Source organism: Andrena cerasifolii, chromosome 1, assembly GCF_050908995.1.
Source record: "Andrena cerasifolii isolate SP2316 chromosome 1, iyAndCera1_principal, whole genome shotgun sequence".
NCBI classification, from domain to species: domain Eukaryota; kingdom Metazoa; phylum Arthropoda; class Insecta; order Hymenoptera; family Andrenidae; genus Andrena; species Andrena cerasifolii.
The window spans coordinates 12843764-12865758 of NC_135118.1; the positions used below are offsets into that span (position 1 = coordinate 12843764).

The 21995-nt window shown below is 35.7% G+C and overlaps 1 protein-coding gene across 2 annotated transcripts in view; it reads left to right on the plus strand.

Annotated features, from left to right (window-relative positions):
- The window catches only part of Nachralpha4 (nicotinic acetylcholine receptor alpha4), a 281388-nt gene that overhangs the window by 191355 nt on the left and 68038 nt on the right, over positions 1-21995 (plus strand). For both annotated transcript variants that reach the window (XM_076830092.1, XM_076830093.1), the window contains 2 exons: positions 16517-16632; positions 17937-18105. In XM_076830092.1, coding sequence (XP_076686207.1) covers positions 16517-16632; positions 17937-18105 — 285 coding nt within the window. The remainder of the gene's footprint in view (positions 1-16516; positions 16633-17936; positions 18106-21995) is intronic.

Consider the following 21995-nt stretch of genomic DNA (forward strand, 5'->3'; position numbering starts at 1 on the left):
CTAGGCATTTCCAGGCTCCAACCTGCAATTCAACAATTTAAAACTAACGAGAAAAGGGAACTGCATAGATTATGGCTGGGTAGTTTACGTTAATTTCGACCATACTTGTCGCGCTGGGTACAAAGGAAGAATATTAGCAGGTATAGGGAGAGGTTTCCCTTATCTGTGCCATATCATAAATTATAACACACTTGTAGGTTAAAAAATACTTACACGTAAGCTTTTGAGCGTAGTAGTGAAGAGAATTGAAGGATCAAGGAGAGGGTGGTCGCACATCTTTAATCGAACCGTGTGTTATCTTTGGAATTTTTCTTTAAGATAAGAGCACGATGTATTAGGATGAAACTTCCTGTGTTAATTAATAATAATTAGGTCGGTGCAAAAGTTCGTCCGCTTTAGTGAATCAAAGTCATTATGAACAGTAAACATATATTACAAGATTTTATGATGAAAGTATTTACCTTGGCTATCTATGACCTTTTGCCATTTTTCTGATAAAGGTACAAGTAGGTGTAAGTAGTGAACGAACGAACCTTTGCATCCACCTAAAACTTATAAAGATATACTAAGAATATTTTGCTTAACTTACTCCAATAATTAATAAACAATCTACTTCTATTTGATAAATCTCAGTAACTGCATTTTTACTTAAAATATCAGAAATAGGTACGTTCCTGTTTTCCTAATTTATACTTTTTCCTTTAAAACAAAATGCATTGTTTAATTATTGCCCAGAAATGACATTGTAGCATAATTCGTAAAAGTTGAATTATACAAAGATTCAAGAATTATCTAATTTTCTTTCGCAACAAAAGTTTCCCTCATCTTCAGATACCATAAATTAGAAAATATGTATTCTAAAATAATATTATTCCGATGCATTGGAATATCTGAGAAAGAAATTAATTTTCGTTTGTCAGAGTACCAGGTCTCATGCGCCGAAAATACATTTTTCAATTTGTGATGAAGAGATTGCAAACGTACCCTTTTCCATGCCATCCTCTCGCCTGAAAATACAATTTTTGGGACTCGATCGACCCATCAAATGCAATTTGTCGCTCGACGTTGAAACTAAGAGTAAAACTGATAGGGACGGGCTTGGGAGGAAAAACCGATAACGACTTTTTTAGAATTTCTTCTATAAGTGGATTTTACGCTTTTGATCGCAGTTTACAGTTACAGATCTTGTTATGCGAGAAATAAAGTCTCTGCGAGTTTTCAGAACACGTCGCCCGTTAAACGACGCGAGTTGTGAAAATGCTTTTAATGCATATAATCGTGGAGGCATACCTATATAATATTTGCAGTTTGTACAGTGGACAGTTATCGACAGGTTGTAGCTTACATTTCATTGGCTCTTTCTTGAACGCTCACTTCTGTCGATTTTTTTTTTTAAAAATAATTATTCATACATAAAGAGCTAGAATTGCATTTTCCATTACACTATTTGCAAGTTAATAGTAAATAATTAGCATTTAATACGTGCAATTAAAAAAGGTACTTGTAAGTACGTTAACAGATACATAGAAACCATTTTATTAATGGGTTGTCGAATAAGTTCGTCAGGTTTTTTTGAGAATGTAGAAACTTTATTATTTTGGATAATATTTAATACTAATCAACCGATTATGCATTCCCTATCATTTTTCACAAGCTCTTCCCTACATTCTGGCAGATTTTCATTACAGTATAATTTTTTTTATTTATGGCAAAACTCCCATCCTTGATTCACATAAACCGTTTTTGACCCAATTAAACTCGTAAAGTTATTTTGACCTGATACTTCATAATTCTTAGACTACAACACTATTATTATTAACACAAAACGAAATACTTTGTAACAATTCTGATAGAGGGAAAGGAAGCCTGTAGAATGGTATAGGTATAACACATACCAAAGAGACAAATATTTTTGGAACAATTTCATTAGCAAATAAAAACCACACGAACTTATTGGACACACTAATGAATAATAATGTTGATTTCTATTTCTGACCTGACATTCGCGTTGCAATGCACAGTTTTCTTAAATATAATTCTCATTATAAACACAGCTAAATTAAATACGAAAATATAGCATTAGTAGCTTACAGTTCTGTAAATATAAATTTATTAAAACAATTAAGTTACTTTTAATATTCACAGAGCTTTTCTTAGTAGGCAGTGCTTAATTAACCACTAAGTAAAATAAGCACGTGCTTAGGAGATCTCGAGAAAGTGGGGCACCATAGAAAATTTCTGAATTTTAAAATCTACCTTTTGTTAGAAACACTTTTTAGTCGAATTATCGGAAATGCCTAAGAAATCGTACATTGCGTTGAAGTGACCACCTTGTATAAGAGGGCCTCAAAATCTTATAAGTGCTTAAGGGCTCTAAAGGTCTTAATACGGGCCTGGCAGTAGGTTGAACATAGGGATGATTTTGGATTCCATTTGCAATGGTTTCCTCTGCGACCCCTACTACGTAATTTATTCTAGTTGAAAATAACGGAAACTGTTAATTGAATTTCACTTTGAAGTTGGAACTACGTATTTAATTATGATGAACGTACAGTCCACGAGGAATAAAGGTGATGTGTCAAGCGTTGCAGAAAAATGGGGAACGAAACTTTGTGAGCCAGTGTCACATCCATCATTCGTCCCGTGTTCATCGCGAGCTAGTCCACAGTACTGGTGACAAATGACAAAAGACTGGTAGCCTCCCTTTGCCGCTGTGATTCGTCCGTCCCGTCGCCAGCAGAACCGTGGACAAAAATGATCGACTTGAGGGGCGTAGAAAAAGCTTGAAACGGGACGAACGCGTTTTAATTTTATGTAACTTTGTTCGATCTTCCCGTATGAAAATGGGAATCTTTGCATTCAAATACCAACGATATTTCAAAGACAAAGAAACGGTGGATGATTGAAAATGGACAGACAGCAAAAATGTGATCCTTTCTGCGAAACAATAGGTAGGTACCTGGAATGAAGTCTCGCGTTGATGAAAATGAGAAACTGAATATTATGTGAATTTTTTATTAAAATTTTATTAAAATCATTTTTATTAAAAAGATTATTCTTTATAAAGATAGTTATTACCAATACATAGAATATATAAATCTTTACTACTGAACGCACATATACGCAACTTAAATGTAAAACTAACAAGGGAAGATCCCGAACCCGAAAATTCAAAAAATTCTGAAACTTTGTTAATATGTAGGGTATTTCCTCCTTATTACAACGCAATTTTTATTTTCTACCCAAATCCACTCGAAGGCGGTGAAATTAACCCCTGAAAATTCGACTATTTTCCGATTTTGTGTTATAACTCGCGAACTGTAAGAGATAGAAAAAAAGTTTCAAAACAAAAGTTACTTCTTCTAATGAGATCTATCATTTGGTAAAAAAAAATTATTGTACAGGTCAGGAGTTATAACACAAAATCGGAAAATAACCGGATTTTCAGGGGTCAATTACACCCCCTTAGAGGTACTTTACATTCAACTTTGACGATATTTTCCAGTATATGAAACCCCCAAGCTTTTATGACGGTGAACGGCCACGAGTGAAGTTCATTAAGATTTTTAAAGCGATGAAAATAATCTCTCGCGCGCGCGGCTTTTTAATTAATTTAATCCGTCTCACTGACTTTAGTTTACCATATCGCGGTAAACGCCATGCTCAGCTGACGCATAAACACGTGGACAGATGTGACGTACATTTGTCATTCTAAACGTCAGCCTCCCTTAATTAGTTTTGGGGTGAAGGGGGGCGGTAATAAAATGTAAGAGTATGCGTGTACAACATTGCATGAAATATTGCGTAAAAATCTGTCATGGGAAGAGTGTATTGTGTTTAGTTTAATTGAGCAACATTTAGAATACAAATTGTATTAAAATACACTAAAAATAATGTATTTGTATATCTAATTTAATAATTTAGAGTAAGTACTTATTTAGATAATTTAAATTTTGCGAGCACAATATATATATATATATATATATATATATATATATATATAGAATGTTTTTGTTTTTATTTATTGATTTTATACTGACAATATATTGTTTCTCAAACTACAAAAATAGGCAAATAAAAAGGACTGAAATTTTTTTATGGAGTTAGGAGGTCTAGATTATATTGTTTTAAATTGGAATTGTGAATTCAATAATACGTAAATGTAATATAAATAACATTAAAATTATTTTAACTTTTAAATGATATTTATATGTTTTGAAATAACTGATAACCTTAATTAATACTTTTAATCTGTTTCTAAACCAGAAATTGAAATAAATATTAATAATATTAGTAAGTAAAATTTATTCGTAGAGGATTAACGTATAATGATGTGAAATAATGTTACAAAATCATGTAGTTCAGTTATTGAACCCGACTGCTTCTTGTTTTTCCAATTATTTAAATTTATTCGAACGTGTACCCTCAAAATATGAATATTTCATGTTTCAATCATGCACTTAATATTTCACAGTCCTCCTAATGATAACAGTACTGTTCAAATATTTGCATACAGTACTGGAAATATTGATTGCATCACTCGAACACTCTAGTTGTCACTTACACCTCTCTTAGTATTAGCACTAGGAAAATATTATTATAAAATTTATTTATTGCAAAAATATGTTGCTCACTATCCTGGCTAAAACAAGTTGGATGCGAATAATTTTATCAATCATATTGCTATGAAAATTGTGCGTACCTACTACGTAAATTTAAAAGTGATGAAAAAATATTTCCAGTAGACACTCTACACATGTATAAAAATTTTCTCATACCAAACACTCCTATCATCTCGCCACTGATATTTTTAATTTATTCGCACATTTCCCATCTACTTATTTCTATTTTTTTTTAAACTCATGTTGCCTCTCCCAAATGAATGTATCTAAAATAGTCGTGAAAATTAAAAAAAAAACTATTTTGCAAACGCCGTTCACTGGCAATCCTCGACATAACAATCAACGACCTAACAGCACAAAAATTTCCATAACAATGATTTCGTAATAAGTTACTAAAAGAAATTCATAATAACAAACCCGCAAAAAATACAACTAAAAAATTTAAGAAAAATTGCAAATGTGATTTTATCGTAGCAACGAACTAAAACTTCTATCCTCCTCTTACAACCATAAGGCACAGCTAATTGTAAGAATCTGTCGTAGCGAGAAGCGTGAGGGTTATAAAACGTAATCCACGATGACAGCAAGCAAGAATTAATTCTATCAGCGATGCAGCTTCGTAATCCTCATGTGTTATGTCGCTCCGCTGAGATTTGACGCGGACGGCCGCAAAACTAACATGTACACGTAGGCGTTAAATGTGAAACGCCGAGCTGCCGTGTGTTTACACGTGCAAGACGTCATTCAGCCGATTTACGAAAAGCCTCTGATGCGGCTCATGAAACGGTACCTGTTGAGTGGTCTCCAGAGGCTTGTTAGGTGCACGTTACTGGCATGCACATACATTTGCGGTTCCTGGCAGAAAGGAGCCCGATTAATTTCGGTTTGACTCGCGATGCAAAATTCACAGCACGAAGAATCTTGCGCCGTTTGCAAAAGTCCGACAACTTCTGCGGTTTCCGATACGTGGTGCTTGGCATGGGAACGCGGATAGAAGTACAGTGGAACCTCGATTATCCGACTTAAGGCGGATTCACACATATCAGTTTCGTGACGGTTCAGTGGAGTCAGTGCCAAGCCGGGAATCCTGGAAGCTAAGCTAAGTTATGCTGGGCTATGCTAAGTTTTCAAAAATTAACTTCAATACATCCTTAATTTTTTAAAATTTAGTTTAGCATAACTTCGATACATTCCTAATTTTTTAAAACTTAACTTAGCATAACTTCAATACATCCTCAATTTTTTTAAACTTAGCTTAGCATAACTGCAATACATTCTTAATTTTTTAAAACTTAGCTTAGCATAACTTCAATACATCCTTAATTTTTTAAAACTTAGCTTAGCATAACTTCAATTCATCCTTAATTTTTTAAAACTTATCTTAGCATAACTTCAATACATCCTTAATTTTTTAAAACTTAGCTTAGCATAACTTCGATACATCCTTGATTTTTTAAAACTTAGCTTAGCATAACTTCAGTACATCCTTAATTTTTTAAAACTTAGCTTAGCATAGCTTCAATACATCCTTAATTTTTTAAATCTTAGCTTAGCATAGCTTCAATACATTCTTAATTTTTTAAAACTTAGCTTAGCATAACTTCAATACATCCTCAATTTTTTAAAACTTAGCTTAGCATAACTTCTATACATCCTTAAATTTTTAAAACTTAGCTTAGCATAACTTCAATACATCCTTAATTTTTTAAAACTTAGCTTAGCATAACTGCAATACATCCTTATGGAACCGTTTCCACGGAAAGTTAAACTAAGCTGTGCTATGTTTTTTTATGTTTTATAGCGCAGCCAGACATAGCATTGCATCGCATATCACAGCTCGGCTTAGCTTCCAGGTGGAGTCGTGGCTTCAGTAGTAAAAAATATCGTTTCCCTGTTTTGGAATGGAGCGGTTCATATTTGCCCGTGTCATTTACTGACACTGATGACACCGAACGGTCATGAAACTGATATGTGAGAATCCGTCTTCAACCGGGGGATTTGAGTGTGTGGCTAAGCGAATTTTTTGATAGTAGAACACTTACTTTCGGATATTGATCTTCGTATAGTTTGGAGAAAAAGAATATACCTATGTATTAACAATAAACTGAGGAATAATAATATGAAACACGATTTAGTTGGAAATTTATTGATATAAGTTTTTTTCGCAAATTCGATTCAGTAGTGCTATATTTATTTTGTGCCTTGCACCAGAGATGGGAAAACAAATTATTTAAATAAAAACTCGAATAATGAATAAAAATTTAAAAAAATCATTCGTTAGGTGTCGAATAAAATTAACCCGGGTTAACTTTATATTAAATATAAAAATTAACTTTATTCCTCGAATAATCCAAAGTTACAGTAACTTTTTCGATCCGTTATTTAAACAATTTTTTATTTCGTTAATACCCAACTCCGGCTTCCACCGTAACCACCATTCTTCTAAAGTCTAAGATTTGTACTCGAAATGTTTTCTTCTTCTTTTTAAGTTTAAGCGCTTTTCAAGTTTACTACGCAGGTTCGTTGCCATAGTCACTGCCTTTGTATCCTGTTTTATTATTCAAAGCACGTGCGATATTAAGTATAATCTTATTGTCAATTTGAAACCTTTACGTAAGTTCCGCCACAATTACCATATTCATCAAAATTTATAACAAACCTACGCAGTGTAGGAAGTGTTTCTATTTTCTACACATTTATTGATTCCGCATCCTTCATCCCTCCAACATAATGTAATAACATTCTCTATGCTGATTTAAATTATTTTTATGAGACTATGAGGATGAAAATTATTTCTATACTTTTTATGTTTGGGGCATGTATTAATGAATATATTGTACAAATATTGAACAGAAATATTAAAAAATGGCCGAGTTATATGTTGTCCCGAAACACTCCTCGGAATCACTGTTTTTCAAATTGGCTAGCAGCGTAACTTAAACAATTTTATTACAGGCAATTTTAGACACAATTTAGGCTTAAAATTTTAGCCAAACTTTTCGGCTAAAATTGATATTCTCTTCAAATGACCACCATTTCCACAGAAATCAATATTTTGACAAATCGCTATGTACTTCTGTAGTAAATGTTATGTAAATAATGAAAAAATTCTGTTTTTTATCCTACGTCAGAGTATAAGGGGCATCTACGGCTAGCCGTGGAGAGTGTCTTTTCAAAAACTTCATGAATGAAAGAGCATCAGCAACGCCATTTTGTTTAAAAAAAAATAGTTACAATTTTTTTATACACCATAAGGCATGTGGAATAAAGCCCTTAGGAAAGTTTTTTCATTTATCTTCTAATTTCGCCCCCAAAAATGCTGAAACTTACGTATGATTTTGGGGCCTCCAAGGTGGTTCAACCTCTTAAATAAAGTATGTTCTAATCTGAAAATTACTCTACTATAATATTTCCCCTTCCAAGATGTTAGACTAAATAAATCCTGCATGGAGAAAGTGACTCCGCTCGATCGAGGAACGGAATAATTTAAAGCCCACAGGGTGAAACCCAGGATTCTCTTAATTTTACTGATAAAGAAAAATTAAACCTAAAATATAGACGTCCCTTAACTGACGTGTAATTCCGTCCACTCCATTATTCGTCGTTGCGGAAATCTCTGAAATCTCTTGCCCGTGGCAGGAAGTGTTCCAGCATTTAAACGACGGCGCGGGGGCACGGCTCTAGTGAGCAAACACAAACGTTTAACGTCGCGATATCATGCTGGAGACTGTCGGTTTATTATTGGCATACGATTCCGTGTAATCTCAGGCTATTTGACATCGAAGGGAACAACGGTTTGCCCTGCCAGCCAGAAATCGGCGTGGAATCGGAAATTCGTGGAAATAGTGTAACCCACGTGATGTATTCGCACGAGCCCCCCGAGAGCGTATTCGAATTCTAAAGGACAGAGGGAAAGTGGAATATCCAGGGGCGTGCTGGCATTTTCCCTTTAACTCGGGATTCTGTCCGCGCCAAGCGGTGACTTTCGGATTATCAGGCCTCTGGTTCAGCCAGATCGTAATTTCGCGAGCCGTTAATGACTCTGACGATGCTGCGATAGGAGGTAATCCTGCGAAATTCGTTATTCGTCGTGGTCGAGGGAACAGCGAACAGTAATGATTATAATTTGTATCGTACGAGTTTTACGTCGGTACCAGGACGTAATTAATGGTTTTTGCTATGGACGTTACTATGGTGGATTGTGTAAATTCTTGATGGGCCACTCGACAGATAACAGTTTCAATAATTATATTGATATGAGCCATTGAGAACAAAAACGGATTAACCTACATTTTTTATGAAATTGAGTTTGTAGCAATGATGTATTCCAATAGGCTCTACTTAGCATATAATATAGGAAAAATTAGTTCGTTTTCTATGTGGGTTAGTCCGTTTTTCCTCTCAATGGCTCGTATAATAGAAACAGTTTTCTCTTGAACAGTTTGTATTTATTTAGACGCTTTTCAGTAATATATCGATGGCTTAGTGCGAAAATATTGTAGGTCCACTTTTTGCGAAATTTGAGCTTTGCTATATAAAAATCATATTTATATCTACTTTATAAATTTGTATAAAATAATATTTTTCTTTATTTGTATGTCTCTGAATCTTATGTACCATTGCAGGCTTAAACCAGTTTTTCTGAAAAATGCTAAACGTGGACATACAATATTTTTTCGCTAAGCCATCGATATGAAACTACGATCGGAAACTATTACATATATGTACATACTGCTGGACACTATTTTTTGCCGATCGGTCGCGTGAAAAGTTAGAAGAAATTCAAGTAAAGTAAGTATGCATTATTTGATACACAGATGGCATTGTTTTAAGTTATTAATTATTAGTTAGAAGAAGATGGCGTATTGTTCATAATTTAAGAATTAGTAAACGAGTGACTATTCAAAAGGACAAACTTTATCGGCCAAACAATGTGTCGCAATAAATTAGCCCTCGCTATAAGTTTTATAAAGTTATATATAAATTTCGTGTATTCAAATTGCTTCCCCTGTCTTATTTACTTCTTACACGATTTTTATGAAAATTGTCTATGCCTTTTCTTGGACATTTATGTTCCAAGTAATGTATGCATAATCATATACTCGGCAAAAAATAGTATGAAGCAGAGAACGTCGTCGACATAACATAAAGCTTGAACAAGAGGTAACTCATTATCGATTATCAGTAACAATGTTGATTCTGTGGTAACAATCGTGTTCATTGATCTCGAACTACACCTAATTGTATCTGTGCCTCTGTGGTGCTTGATTGTCCTTATTGTCTGGCAGGCTGATTGCTCTAATCTAAGAAGTAAGTGTCAAGCCTGATTGCTTCCGTCCAAGATGCCAACTGGTCTGAAACCTGATTGCTTTGAACTTGCTTTCAGTGGCGAATTATTAATAACTGACTGGAGCCACCGAAATCTTATTTTTCGGAAATGTTGAGTCTTTCGTGGCATTGCATCTGCAGAAGGGGTTTTAAGAACGGGAAATACTTCTAAAGAAAATAGGCACCTCTCCGTTCTGAAACTGGGTGGTAATGTTCTAAAGAAGGGTGGTACATCTCCCTTCTGAAGAAGAGAAACGGTTTCTTCCCAAAGCAGGGGAGACAATTTTCCTCCCTTAAGAACGGGGGTGCTTTTCTTTTCCTAAGACAGCGGGTACATCCCCTCCTGGAAAAGGGGGGGGGCTCCGTGCCTTCCTAAAGAAGGGGGTAATTTTATCTCCTCAATAATGGGGGTACTTTTCCCTTTTTAAGAAGGGGGTGCTTCTCCTTCCTAAAGAAGAGGGATACCATGCCTTGCTAAAGAAGCGGAGTACTTTGCCCATCTTTAACTCCCTTAGAGGAAGGACATACTTGTCCCCCCTAAATAAGAGGACTGCTTTTCCCTCCTAAACGAGGGGAGCTTCTCTTCTCTCCTTAGCAAGGGATGTACGTATGTACATAGAGACACTCTATCTCTCTAGGGTGGACGCCACTTTGGCAACGCTATGGAATGCCCTCCAGGTTTCGATTTCTCTATTCGGTTCTTCAGAACCGTTAAGCACTAATTGCTACCTCATCCTCCCGAAATGTTAATGCGCATGCCGCGGCATTACTCTGTTGAAATCCGTAGAATGTATAAGTCCATAGATTCGAGAGTAAAGGGGATATTTTGCGTCACGCTCACCATCTGCATTCGTTAATTGGATGTTAACCCCTTTACAGTGAATCGATGCTGGCCAAGTATTGGAGTATTAAATAGTATGCTTCCTTTTATATTCGAAACTTGTAGTAGTTGTTGGAAAGCATTGACTCGAATAAACTAACGGTCTCTGGATCTCTAAACTCGCACCCGTTAGCGACCGTGGCATGAACCTATTTTATCGGCAAACTTTAACATTTTATAAAATGTAAATTGACAACTTTTTACTCGGTTGAAATCGAGTACGCTACACCACGTCCGACAAATTTAGTGATCCACCCAACTTGGTAAAATGTTAAAGGACCGGTAAGCTGTTTTCCCGTATTATCCAAAAATTTTTTATAAAACAGATTTTGTAGTAAAACTGCTAGTAGCTATTTCGGTTGAAACATTTAACCTTTTTAACGCACACCCGGCCCTACTTTTTAAAATATTGGAGATTCCATTTGAAAAACATTTTATCTTCTATTTGAAACATCTTTTTATAAAATGACGTTTTCATTTACGTGACAAAAATTGAATCGAGAATATTTACAGTAGTCATTTAGAAGACGAATAAGTGTTTTGCAGCACTTATTTCTGTGTTTCTCAAATTTTAATATATGTGAAAACATTCTAAATAGGAAGAAAGCTAAAAATGAAGAAGCTTTATGAATAATATTTTCAAGTGGCAAAATCCAGAAATTTGTTACAGGGCAGTTCACCCCCATTTCGATGCGTTTCAATCAAAGATTCCCAATATTAAAATTTATTTTCGTGCTATCGCCTCGTCGTCAATATTAGGTTCCTCCCGAGGGAGGGGGAACTGGAGCACGATACCGTTCTGAATACCCCCGCGATGTAAAAATTTTGTCATCTGCCAGAAGATGAAGAGGGAAACACCGAAATTGCGTATAAAATGATTTATGTGTCGTATGGCTCGCGTGAGTCCTTTGTGGAGTTTGGCCACATCAATCATCCGTGCTTTCAAAATGGTTTTCTGCTCTCCAAGAGTATTCAATTCTCCACTTGGCCGGTCGCTTTATTTCGGGGCACCCTTATTTTTCATAAATACATTTTCATATTACGCGCACTCCCGTCGTGATTTTTATCAGTTGCAATTTATATCGCGGACAACTAAATCGAAACGAATACATAACGACTCACAATCAGTTGGTACTTTTCAGGGGTGGGTGATTTTTTTGATAAAATTTCGTGCATTTCTGTGGACCGAAATTTTTATCTGCACATCGTCAGTAGCATATGCATACGATGGGAAATTTTCAGCAAATAAAATGACATGTTACTTTAGTTCGTTTTGTATGCAAATATAAACGTAGCACGTTGTATATTCACATACCAGCAAGATAATTAACTGCAAAGTTAGACGAATCCTGACATTCCGTGTTCGAATTATGTTGTTAAAATTCAACCATCTTTCAAGTCAGTTTTCCTCGATTGTTCTCGTTTTCCTTCTCCTTCGTTCCTCTCGGATATATCAGTTACGTCTACCGTAGGTACACTGAACACTGGTTCGACTTATTACGGTAGCTACGTCGACAGATAATTTCCCATAAAAGGTACACGATAACAAATAAGGAAGAAATTTACTGGTAGGGTAGATGCACCACTTGCGGCCACTTTAAGGTATTGTGCCAGTTTATTTTTTATTAAAAAATATAATATTTTTCCGTCTAAGCAATAAATGTAACCTTATATTTCTGGCGGTATACTAAACAAAATATTTATCATGTGAAATTCTCCACATAATAATGATCTGCAGGCAGTTTAAAAATAAGATAATTATACACATGGCCAAAAACAGTGCAATGGCCACAAACGGTACAGCTACCCTACTTATGACTCTCTCTTCTTTGACTCTTCTTCTTTGCTTCATAAAAAACTACAAGATTGAAGTTATGCAAATTACAGAGAAACTACAGAATTCGAAGAGTTAATTAAATTCATAGAGACGAGTAGCCTAATCGTGCGATTGCCGTCGCACAAGGAGAAGTTGAGACGAAACTTTCCTATAATAAATTAAACATCTAACAATTAAAAAAATTACACAAAATACTTCGCAGATCACTAACCCCTCCTCCATTCTTAGTTCACGTAATAGCTGTCACTCATATTTGTAAAGCCACGTGACTACGCAAACTCACATATACATCTTAATTAATATAAACGTTCAAAGATTAATGAAACACAGAATTCTCAAACGTTCCCCGTGCATTCCTCTGTTCTGCTGGAAACGTGCCATCGAAACGGAGTAATGTTTACGCGAAAGATTGCTCTGAACGATCAGGGGCTTCTAGGACAATCGTGTATAGGGAGGTTAAAGAGGGACGATGAAAAGGAAGCTGGTTGCGAGACGCGAAAATGACTCGGGGACGTTGAAACGGGGTGGCAAAACAATCGAGAGATTTGCCAGGCACCGAAAAGGACATTTGGCAATGTTGCCAGGCTCCAAGTGCTCTCGTCTCAGATGAGAGTGCTTTTCGAATCCTGCCGTGAAATCTATGGAAAGAATATATTCTGAATATTTCTACCGTCCCACCTCTCGTATCGATTCGGTGCAAGACGGTCTTTATTTCCACGCTTCTGCCAGTGAATCTCTTCCCTGGATATTTAACAACCGAACCAAAGTGTGAGACACAGTAGCCAGTCTACGTAACATGTTCATTTAGTACTAAAATGCGCAATGAAAATAAAAATACTTAATATTATATCGTTCTCGCGAGCAGAAATGAAGGGGTTGGGAAAATAAAATTGAAACAGTCGGCAATTTTGCAATCCCTAATTATGATAAATCGATTACTTTTTACGATCGATGTCTGGAATTCTCATAAAACTGAAATATGATGTAGTCGGTTGATGCCATGATCATTAAAATTTCGTGGGAAAAGTCAAGCTCAAAGTTTGGTCTTTTCTAGTTGTACATAGGTATCTGAACCTATGTTGAACCAAAAACCGAGGTGGGTTTAAATAACTATTTAATAGTAAAAATAATTACATATCAGAAGATTTAAAGTCTCGAAGTTTCGAGACTTTAATTTGCAAAAATGTTGGGTAGTGTGCTCTATGCACAGTGTATTAAATTTGAAATAAATTTGTCACCCCAATCTTATGCACACTCCTTGGAAGATAACTAATAAACAAGTATCTCTCATTTAAACAATTAGTGTTTCGAGTTTAATTCAATTAGCTTGTTAGGTACATAGGATTCGAGAGTTTTGTGAATTTGTAATATCCCCGGAAGTAAACATAAACAATGCTAAATTTATTTCGTATTATTGCGCAGGTCAGTCTTATTAAATTATTAGTTTGTGATTTTTTATTATACTTAAAAGAATATCACCGAAGTCCAGTTACACAATCTATACCTAGCTTTTCGTCATTGAATCAAAGAGGAATTAGAAAATTTATTTACGTCACTATGTGACGCATGCGTTCGGAGACGTTAGTAATTATTACGTCGATATAAATTTATGATTAAAAAGAGGGTTATGCCTTTTACGACACTCTGACAAGCACAATGGACACTTTCTTCATATTCCACACACGTACACCCTGTACATGACACGAATCTCTCCTTGCAATTAAGAAGTAAACCACAGTGTCGTCTGTATTTAATTATTGAACGCCGATAGCCAAGCAGTTGCATAAAAATTATTACTGTATTATTGCGCTAGTTGTGCGACGTTCTTGTGTATTATCGTTGCTTCAGAATTCTCTGTCGATACTTTTGTATGTATGAAGTTATGCTTGTGTGCACCTTTACGTGCATACAAATATGTTCTGGATGTGCAACGTTGAAGAGATTAAACAATTAGCAAACAACGATATCGTGCAAAAGTGTGAAACGTTTATCAAGCACAATTAAAGATAATATTAAAGCATTTACATAATTCGATTATTAATTCGCTTCAAAACATTTAACGTCGCAACCATTTATTATTTACGTTCTCCTTAACATTTGCCCGGAATAAATAACACAAAGTTTATACATGTTTCTTTCCAGTAAGATACTAATAATATCCTCTTTCACTTACGTATTTACAATGCAATTTCTAGCATAACAACTACAGCGAAACATTCCTAATAAATTGAATTATCCTTAGCCTTCAACGAAATTTCATGAAGATCACCCCTCTTCTTTTTTCTTGCTGTTGTTTAGATGCATTTACTAATTACGAGAAAGAAAATCTAAAATCATTGAGATTCCGCGCGGATGATAAATAAAAGAGAACACTTTGCACGGTATTGTGCACCCAAGTTACCGCTTAAATTCGAAGCATTCGCTTTAAATCGCTTAGAGTAAAAGCTCGCGCAAAAGAGATCAAATCGAACACTGAGAAATTATCGAAATTACCTGCGTAACTGTACCGTGATCGATGCAGATGCGACGGTGCTCGGGATCGGTTATTAAGTGTACGAGCAAGCCGCGAATTGGAAACGAACACCATCAGGGGCACGTTGATGCAACCAGTTGTGTACATGGCGGGATGACTCGTTTTCTCTGAACTAATTAGGATTCTGCTTAGCGATTAGTTTGATTTTTTCAGTGTCGACTTTGTTTGTTCGTCATGCTGCACAATAGTTGAAAGCGAAGGCATAGTTGAAGAGGACGTTCCGCTGATAGTCGATTTTAGATTCTTTATGGGCCTTCACGATTGGATGGTCCGTTTTCGTCCAGACTATTAGTGTTTTGCTCTCGTTGCGCTTTTGCGAACACTAAGTGCATCACGAGACATGCACTTTAACTTTCGTTTCGGAATTTATTGTTCGTACTTAGCCCGTAATCACGAACGTGCAGCCGTAAGGAGACAGTGTCGCGAGACTACGTGTTCGCTCGAAATATCGTATCGTAGATCATGGCGAATTTTTATATAGAGCGTAAGAGTGAGATTACGAATTAGTACGGTTTGATAGAATTATTAGTGGAACGAAAACGGTGGAAAATTGACGCTGGCTTGTCATTGCGTTCCAATGAAGAGCACCTTCTGTTTTTATCATAGTAATTGATTAAAAATTAAATCGCAGGGAAGTGTAAAGCAGTGGGGGGATAATGAAGAATGTGTGGTTTGAAATTTTGCATGAAGTACAATCTTAATGCAATCATTTGTATCAGAGTTATTCTATTACATGTCATTCTTATATTTGCCCTCGTATGCTCTGTCATTTTAAATATTATAAGCAAGCAAACTATTCGTAAATAATGATGTTAATGCTTTAGTAACTTTTAACTGAACTATTTAAATTCTGTAAATAAATTATATTAAACTAATCCTATTCGATTTCAGACTAATATTTTGTCGATAATACTTTTCAAATCACTGTTCATACTAATTGTTTAAGTAGATCTGCATTCATCCGTGCGATTAAGTTTTAATTACCCTAGGTTGTAAATTTGATGAAACTTTTATGTCCAACAATACCTTCATTATCGTAAAACGCGCAATAACAACCACGTCTCTGTTTCTCATAATTTCGATAACGTAAATCGATAAACTTTTAAGTGTACGCTCTGTACAAGCCATGCATTTAATTGTTGTAATAATTTAAAGAATAAAAGAAACGTTTGTACCGTAAGAAATGAAGAGGAGCGTTTATCCAGGCTGCACGTTTGTTTTTCAAAAGTAAATTACGTGGGCATGAAACTTACTAATTTAGAGAAAATCCCAATAAGAGGCGTTGCTAATTCGGAGGCTTCTTTTGTTTCGCATAGGTCGATCTAAGGCACATGGACGAGAAATCGGGGAGCAACGTAGTGGATGTTGGAGTCGACCTTTCTGAGTTTTACATGTCTGTAGAATGGGACATTTTAGAAGTGCCTGCTGTAAGGTGAGTACGATGTATTTCTAAATTTCCACAATCTTTACCATCTGCGCACAATTTTGTCTCGAAAAGAACCCATATCTCGGTACCGGGCGTGAACCAGAGTTGGACATTAACTAAATAAAAAATTATTTAAATAATGGATGAAACAAAAGTTACTTTAAGTTTAGATTGTTTGACGAATAAAGTTATTTTTTTATTTGATGAATAAAGTTAATTTTTTTATTCGATGAGAAAAGTTAGATTTTCTATTCGTTGAGCGTTTGAACTTCAGCATCGAATAAATTTTTAACTTTAACTTCAACTTTAACTTTATTCGTCAAATAAAGTTAACCCGGGTCAACTCGAATGACGAATAATTTTTTTTAACTTTTATTCGTTTTTTTTTGAAATTTTATTTAAATAAAAAAATTGCTCATCTCTGGCGTGAACTCTTTTCGAGGCAGATCTAAATAAGTCTATTCTACTTGACGTTGCTCTCTGCCGTGATGAGTGAGAGGGATTCAGAATGAAGTAATAGGTCTCTCTCTGGCACCTCTCACTCGCCGCAGTAGCTATAAACGAAGAAGCGGAGATAGCGACAGCTTCTTTTCGAGACAGCACTGTATTTGTCCATCTAATTTAATGTTAAGCCTACGAAATCCAGTAGAATATCTTATTTATTAGTTGAGCATTGATATCATATTAAACTTTTTAAAAAAATTGCAGAATTGATGGATACACATTTATATGTTTTTTAATTATTTCTCGAGAAGCGTTTAACTCGAGATATCAAACAAAAAATTGGGTTCCTCATTTCGATTTTAAAATAAGAAAATACTATACATGTATACCTAAATCTTTGTGATATGAATGCTATTGAGTGTAGATATACAATACCTCTAAATATTTTGTAGATATATACCTCTGAACATTTTCCAAAAAAAGTTACGAGTGAAAGAATAAAATACTGTTAGAGAATCTAATATACATAGGTAGTGAAATTTTCCTCTAATTAAGTAATCTAATTTCGGTGTTTTGGTAATTTGGCATTATTAGGAGCAGACTGAAACGACAATATATAAATATTCTATTTAACGAATGCATGCACTTTATATATCTAATTTATCTAATTTAAATTCAGAATGGAACCCCTATTAATAGATGAAGAATATTTCTGAATTGGAGTAGAAATACAGATTCCATATGTACTGATTTTGACATTTGCATTCTGTGAAGCATGAAACACCGAAAAACATGTTTCTGCCCTTATCGCGTTATAAGTAAATCCATCATATTTAACTACAAATTTTCTATTTGTTTCTGCACAGGAACGAAAAGTTTTACACCTGCTGCGACGAGCCGTACCTGGATATTACATTTAATATAACGATGAGGAGGAAAACACTTTTCTACACTGTGAACATTATTATTCCATGTATGGGAATTTCCTTTCTTACGGTACTGACATTCTATCTACCCAGCGACAGCGGAGAAAAGGTGAGTGATATCCTTTGTACGAATTTTCTATTAAAACCAGAGAAAGAGTTACATTACTTAAGCTTCAGACCTCCTCGATTATAATAATCTCATTAATTCCAATTCACTTCCTGTCCGACATTAATGTCTTCCATTTTCCACATCCAGCAACAAATTGTACACGAATTTTTGCATACATTGTTTTACGTTGAATTCATTTTTAATACGACACGTATTTTTCACTTGAGTATTAAAAATCATCTAATTAAGAATTATATTAATAGAACGTAAATTTATATTTACAAGCGCCAGCAAGTACCGATAAATGCCAAGGGCGCCAAATTCTTCCATCTTCAATTTTCAAACACGCGTGCAAAGCCTCCGCGAACTTTCTCCTGGCCCTCCGTGAATTCAAGTATCCTGACGATGCACAATATTTATTAGCCATAATCTTAGTTCTGCACGTTTGAGGGTTAGTGCCCCGGTTGTTTGCGCCTCCCCATTAGCAAAGAAAACAGCCGACTGACTATCGACGACTGCTCGCTTCCGCACTGAATGTTTCCACCTGGTGGACAATAAGGAACGCCCCGTCAAAGAGTCGGCCTTTAATTAAAACTCGTTGCCTGCAAACGCGACCGTTCTGCCTTCCATCGGGATAAACGTCCACAGATACGACCAGTTGCGGCCAACGATCCCTTAAACCGCACTGACCGTTAATTACAATGGGCAACAGTCGCGATTCCCCGCAATGCAATTGATTTCTTCATCTGACACGGGACTGTCAATTTCTCTTGAAGGAAAGACAGACCTGAAAGGAATGCGAGTCTAGTTCATCGAAAATTTTCTTCCTACTCTTTGCTGTGCACGCGATCTGCTAAAAGTACCACTGATTTAATTATATTGACCTCCTTGTAGGTAGGCTCTCGCAGGTAGGCTTCTCTTCAGAAATGTTTCATTGTTCTTAATTTCTTCGTAGAATTCCTTAAAAAAAAAAAAGAAATAAAGAAACCGGGACGTATCTATTATTTATAAACTGACCGGTACACACGAGACAAGGGTTGAAAACCGAGACGAATGGTAACCCTATTTATAGTACTCCTCATGTCCAATACTGTTAGCTCCCGACTGTGACTAGAGGTCTCTCTTTAACATGTACTTAAATTCAATACACGGATACCCCTCGGATGACCGTGGCTGGGTTAATTTTAACCCACGTTTCAACAACTTCATCGCACTCCTCGATTTACCTACACATACATATGTAGATTGACTTAAGGGAACTAGGCAGTCAGAAACTCAATTTTTTTTGTTATACTTTTCGAAAGTACCACCCTTCCCGAGTAAAATGCCGTTTGGTTGATATTAAAATTTATAAAATTAAGGATTTTACAGCCGAAAAGGTCGAGAGCGTCATAAACCGTTTCTGCGCGTACGCAGGTAGACTAATTCCTCTGTCGAAACTTTAGACGCGTTTCTCGCGGAATCATATTTCCTCTTCGTTTTGCAGTGATTGCGAAAAAACAGAGGTACGAGTTAATTTGGAAAAAATTCAGCATATGTGAAACATGTCTAGTTACGACCTGAACCTACGCGTAAGTCTGTGAAAACTTCGGTTTTGACAAAAAAAATAAATAAAATGGCTCTTTTCCCTGGCGAAAAATCAAGTTTCTTTAAAATTTGCCGTTTTACAGCCGCCATTTTCATAATTTTGATTTTTTATCTTTTTCAATGGGTTCAGGGCAGAATCACTGCAAAATTACAGTGGCTACAGAAAAAAAACACCTATATATCAGGCAACTGTAGCGCTGTCATACATATGTATATATTATTCAAATAATTTTTTTTTTACTGTTTATAGTGTTAACAAACATAACCCAAAACTGCTAGTCACGATTTGTATTCGTCTCCTTGTAATTAATTCGCAAAAAATACCTGATTTTCGAGCGATCTTACTGCCTAGTCCCCTTAGGAACACCACTGTGGCGGCCGGAAAACTGAGCCATATTTAAGAATTTTTTCAGGAATAATTTACAGTTTTCATAGAAATTTTTTATTACCTACCTTTAGTACGCTATCTTAAGAGACTATAAAAAAATAGAAAAACACAGGTCCGAAATCAAATTTCATTTTTTCTTTTTATAAAATATATTAGCGTAGTTTCCGCTGTACGTATTGATTTCTTAAACAAATTATTTCTGTAAAAATGGTGCGTTTTAGAAGAAAAGTTTCGAAAGTCCACGAATAAGATGGACAGTTTTTCGAGCGCCAACTTTTTAGAGATTTAAGATAAAAAAATGTTTTTCAGAAATGGATGGTTCTGGCGATTTAAACCAACCACTCATATTTCGAGAGTACCTATGTTTCTGAAACTCGTATTTTTTTTATCTCAAATCTCTCAAAAAATGGCGGCTAAATCAATGTAACCCCATCCAACTACCGATCAAACTTTTTTTGGAATATCTCGAAAAGTAAAGTCAAACGGCGGTTATATGTGTAGGGAAAACTTGTTCAAAATGATGAATTTTCCAGGAATGTAAATCTGATCAAAATCGACAATGTGTATACTCTTTTATGCATAATTACCAAGCATTCTTTGTTGCTTTACGAAGAAAGGAATGCTTCATTCGTCAAAAGTTAATATTAAATTCGTCAGCCGTCGATCGTTGCGAGAGAACACCGCGAAACGCTGCCTAAATCGCCAACGAAGCAACAAATCATGCCAAAGCAAACTCGGAGCAATGACAGTAATTGCTTGTTTTCTGAGGTTCTGCGTGTACACTGAGGGTTCTTGTTCAGCGAATGAACCGCTGCAGCGAATATAAATCCGATGGAGAAACTTTGAATTTATGGTTGGTCGTTAATCATCGTAAGGAAAGTTTCAGTAGAAAATTGTGTTCTGCTGTATCACGAACGCGTGACGCGTGGGAATGCAAGTTTTATTGAACTACAGCCCGCTGCGCGGCGGATTCTTTCGCTTTGTCATGGCACGTAATAGGCCGACCACGTGACAGTGTCGATGATTAGTGTCTCATTTTTTTCTCGTGCTCGTACAAGTAGGTACAAATCAAATCCACGCGCTCTCGATGGATTTTCAAAATTGATATTTTCCAAAACAAAGCCACGTTCGAGAAAAAGTTGTTATTCAATTTGGGCTTTTAGTTTCGAGCGATAATTGAAGAGTCCTTGTAGAAAACACTGTAAATGCCAGAAATCAAATTCTATACCATAGTATTACCATTGGCACGTAGAATATTTTCCGATAAAATTTTTGTTTTTAATTTAGGCGCTTACAGTATTTTTTACAAAGACTCCTCAATTAATTTTCGGAGTTTTATATTTCCCGCTGCATTTTGCCAATACTCGATCACTAGCAACCCTTATCGTGTCGTCAATGCGATTTTTCCCAAAAACAAAACCCCACACCAAAAAATGTTATTCTACATTTCGGACTTATTAAAATCGCCGCATTGCAGGCTGTACCACCAGTTACATCACACACTACTGTTTCGCACTAATTATACTCGTGGGAGTAACTGTAATTAAATATAAAAAAGTCTTCACAGTTTTACACCTCCGCTGACAGAAAACAAAAGACCAAAAACCAAGAAGAAATTATCCCGTCACGCTATGAGAAAATAAACTTCATTACCCGAACTTGCCGAGAAGAATACCCCTCGCTATTATCGAAACAATGCATCGCTTAATTATTTCACGTAATCGAAGTTGCCGTTACATTCGTGCGCGAACGGAGATAACTAAACGAATATAAAGGAAAAATATCGAGCGAAATTGACAGATGCCAGCCGCGCGCAGCGAAAACCGATGTAGAAAGCGCAGTGAATTGGTCGGGTGGTAGGGGGTTTGCGGATGAGAAACGTCTAGTGGAAGGAAAAAGACAGATGGAACCGGGA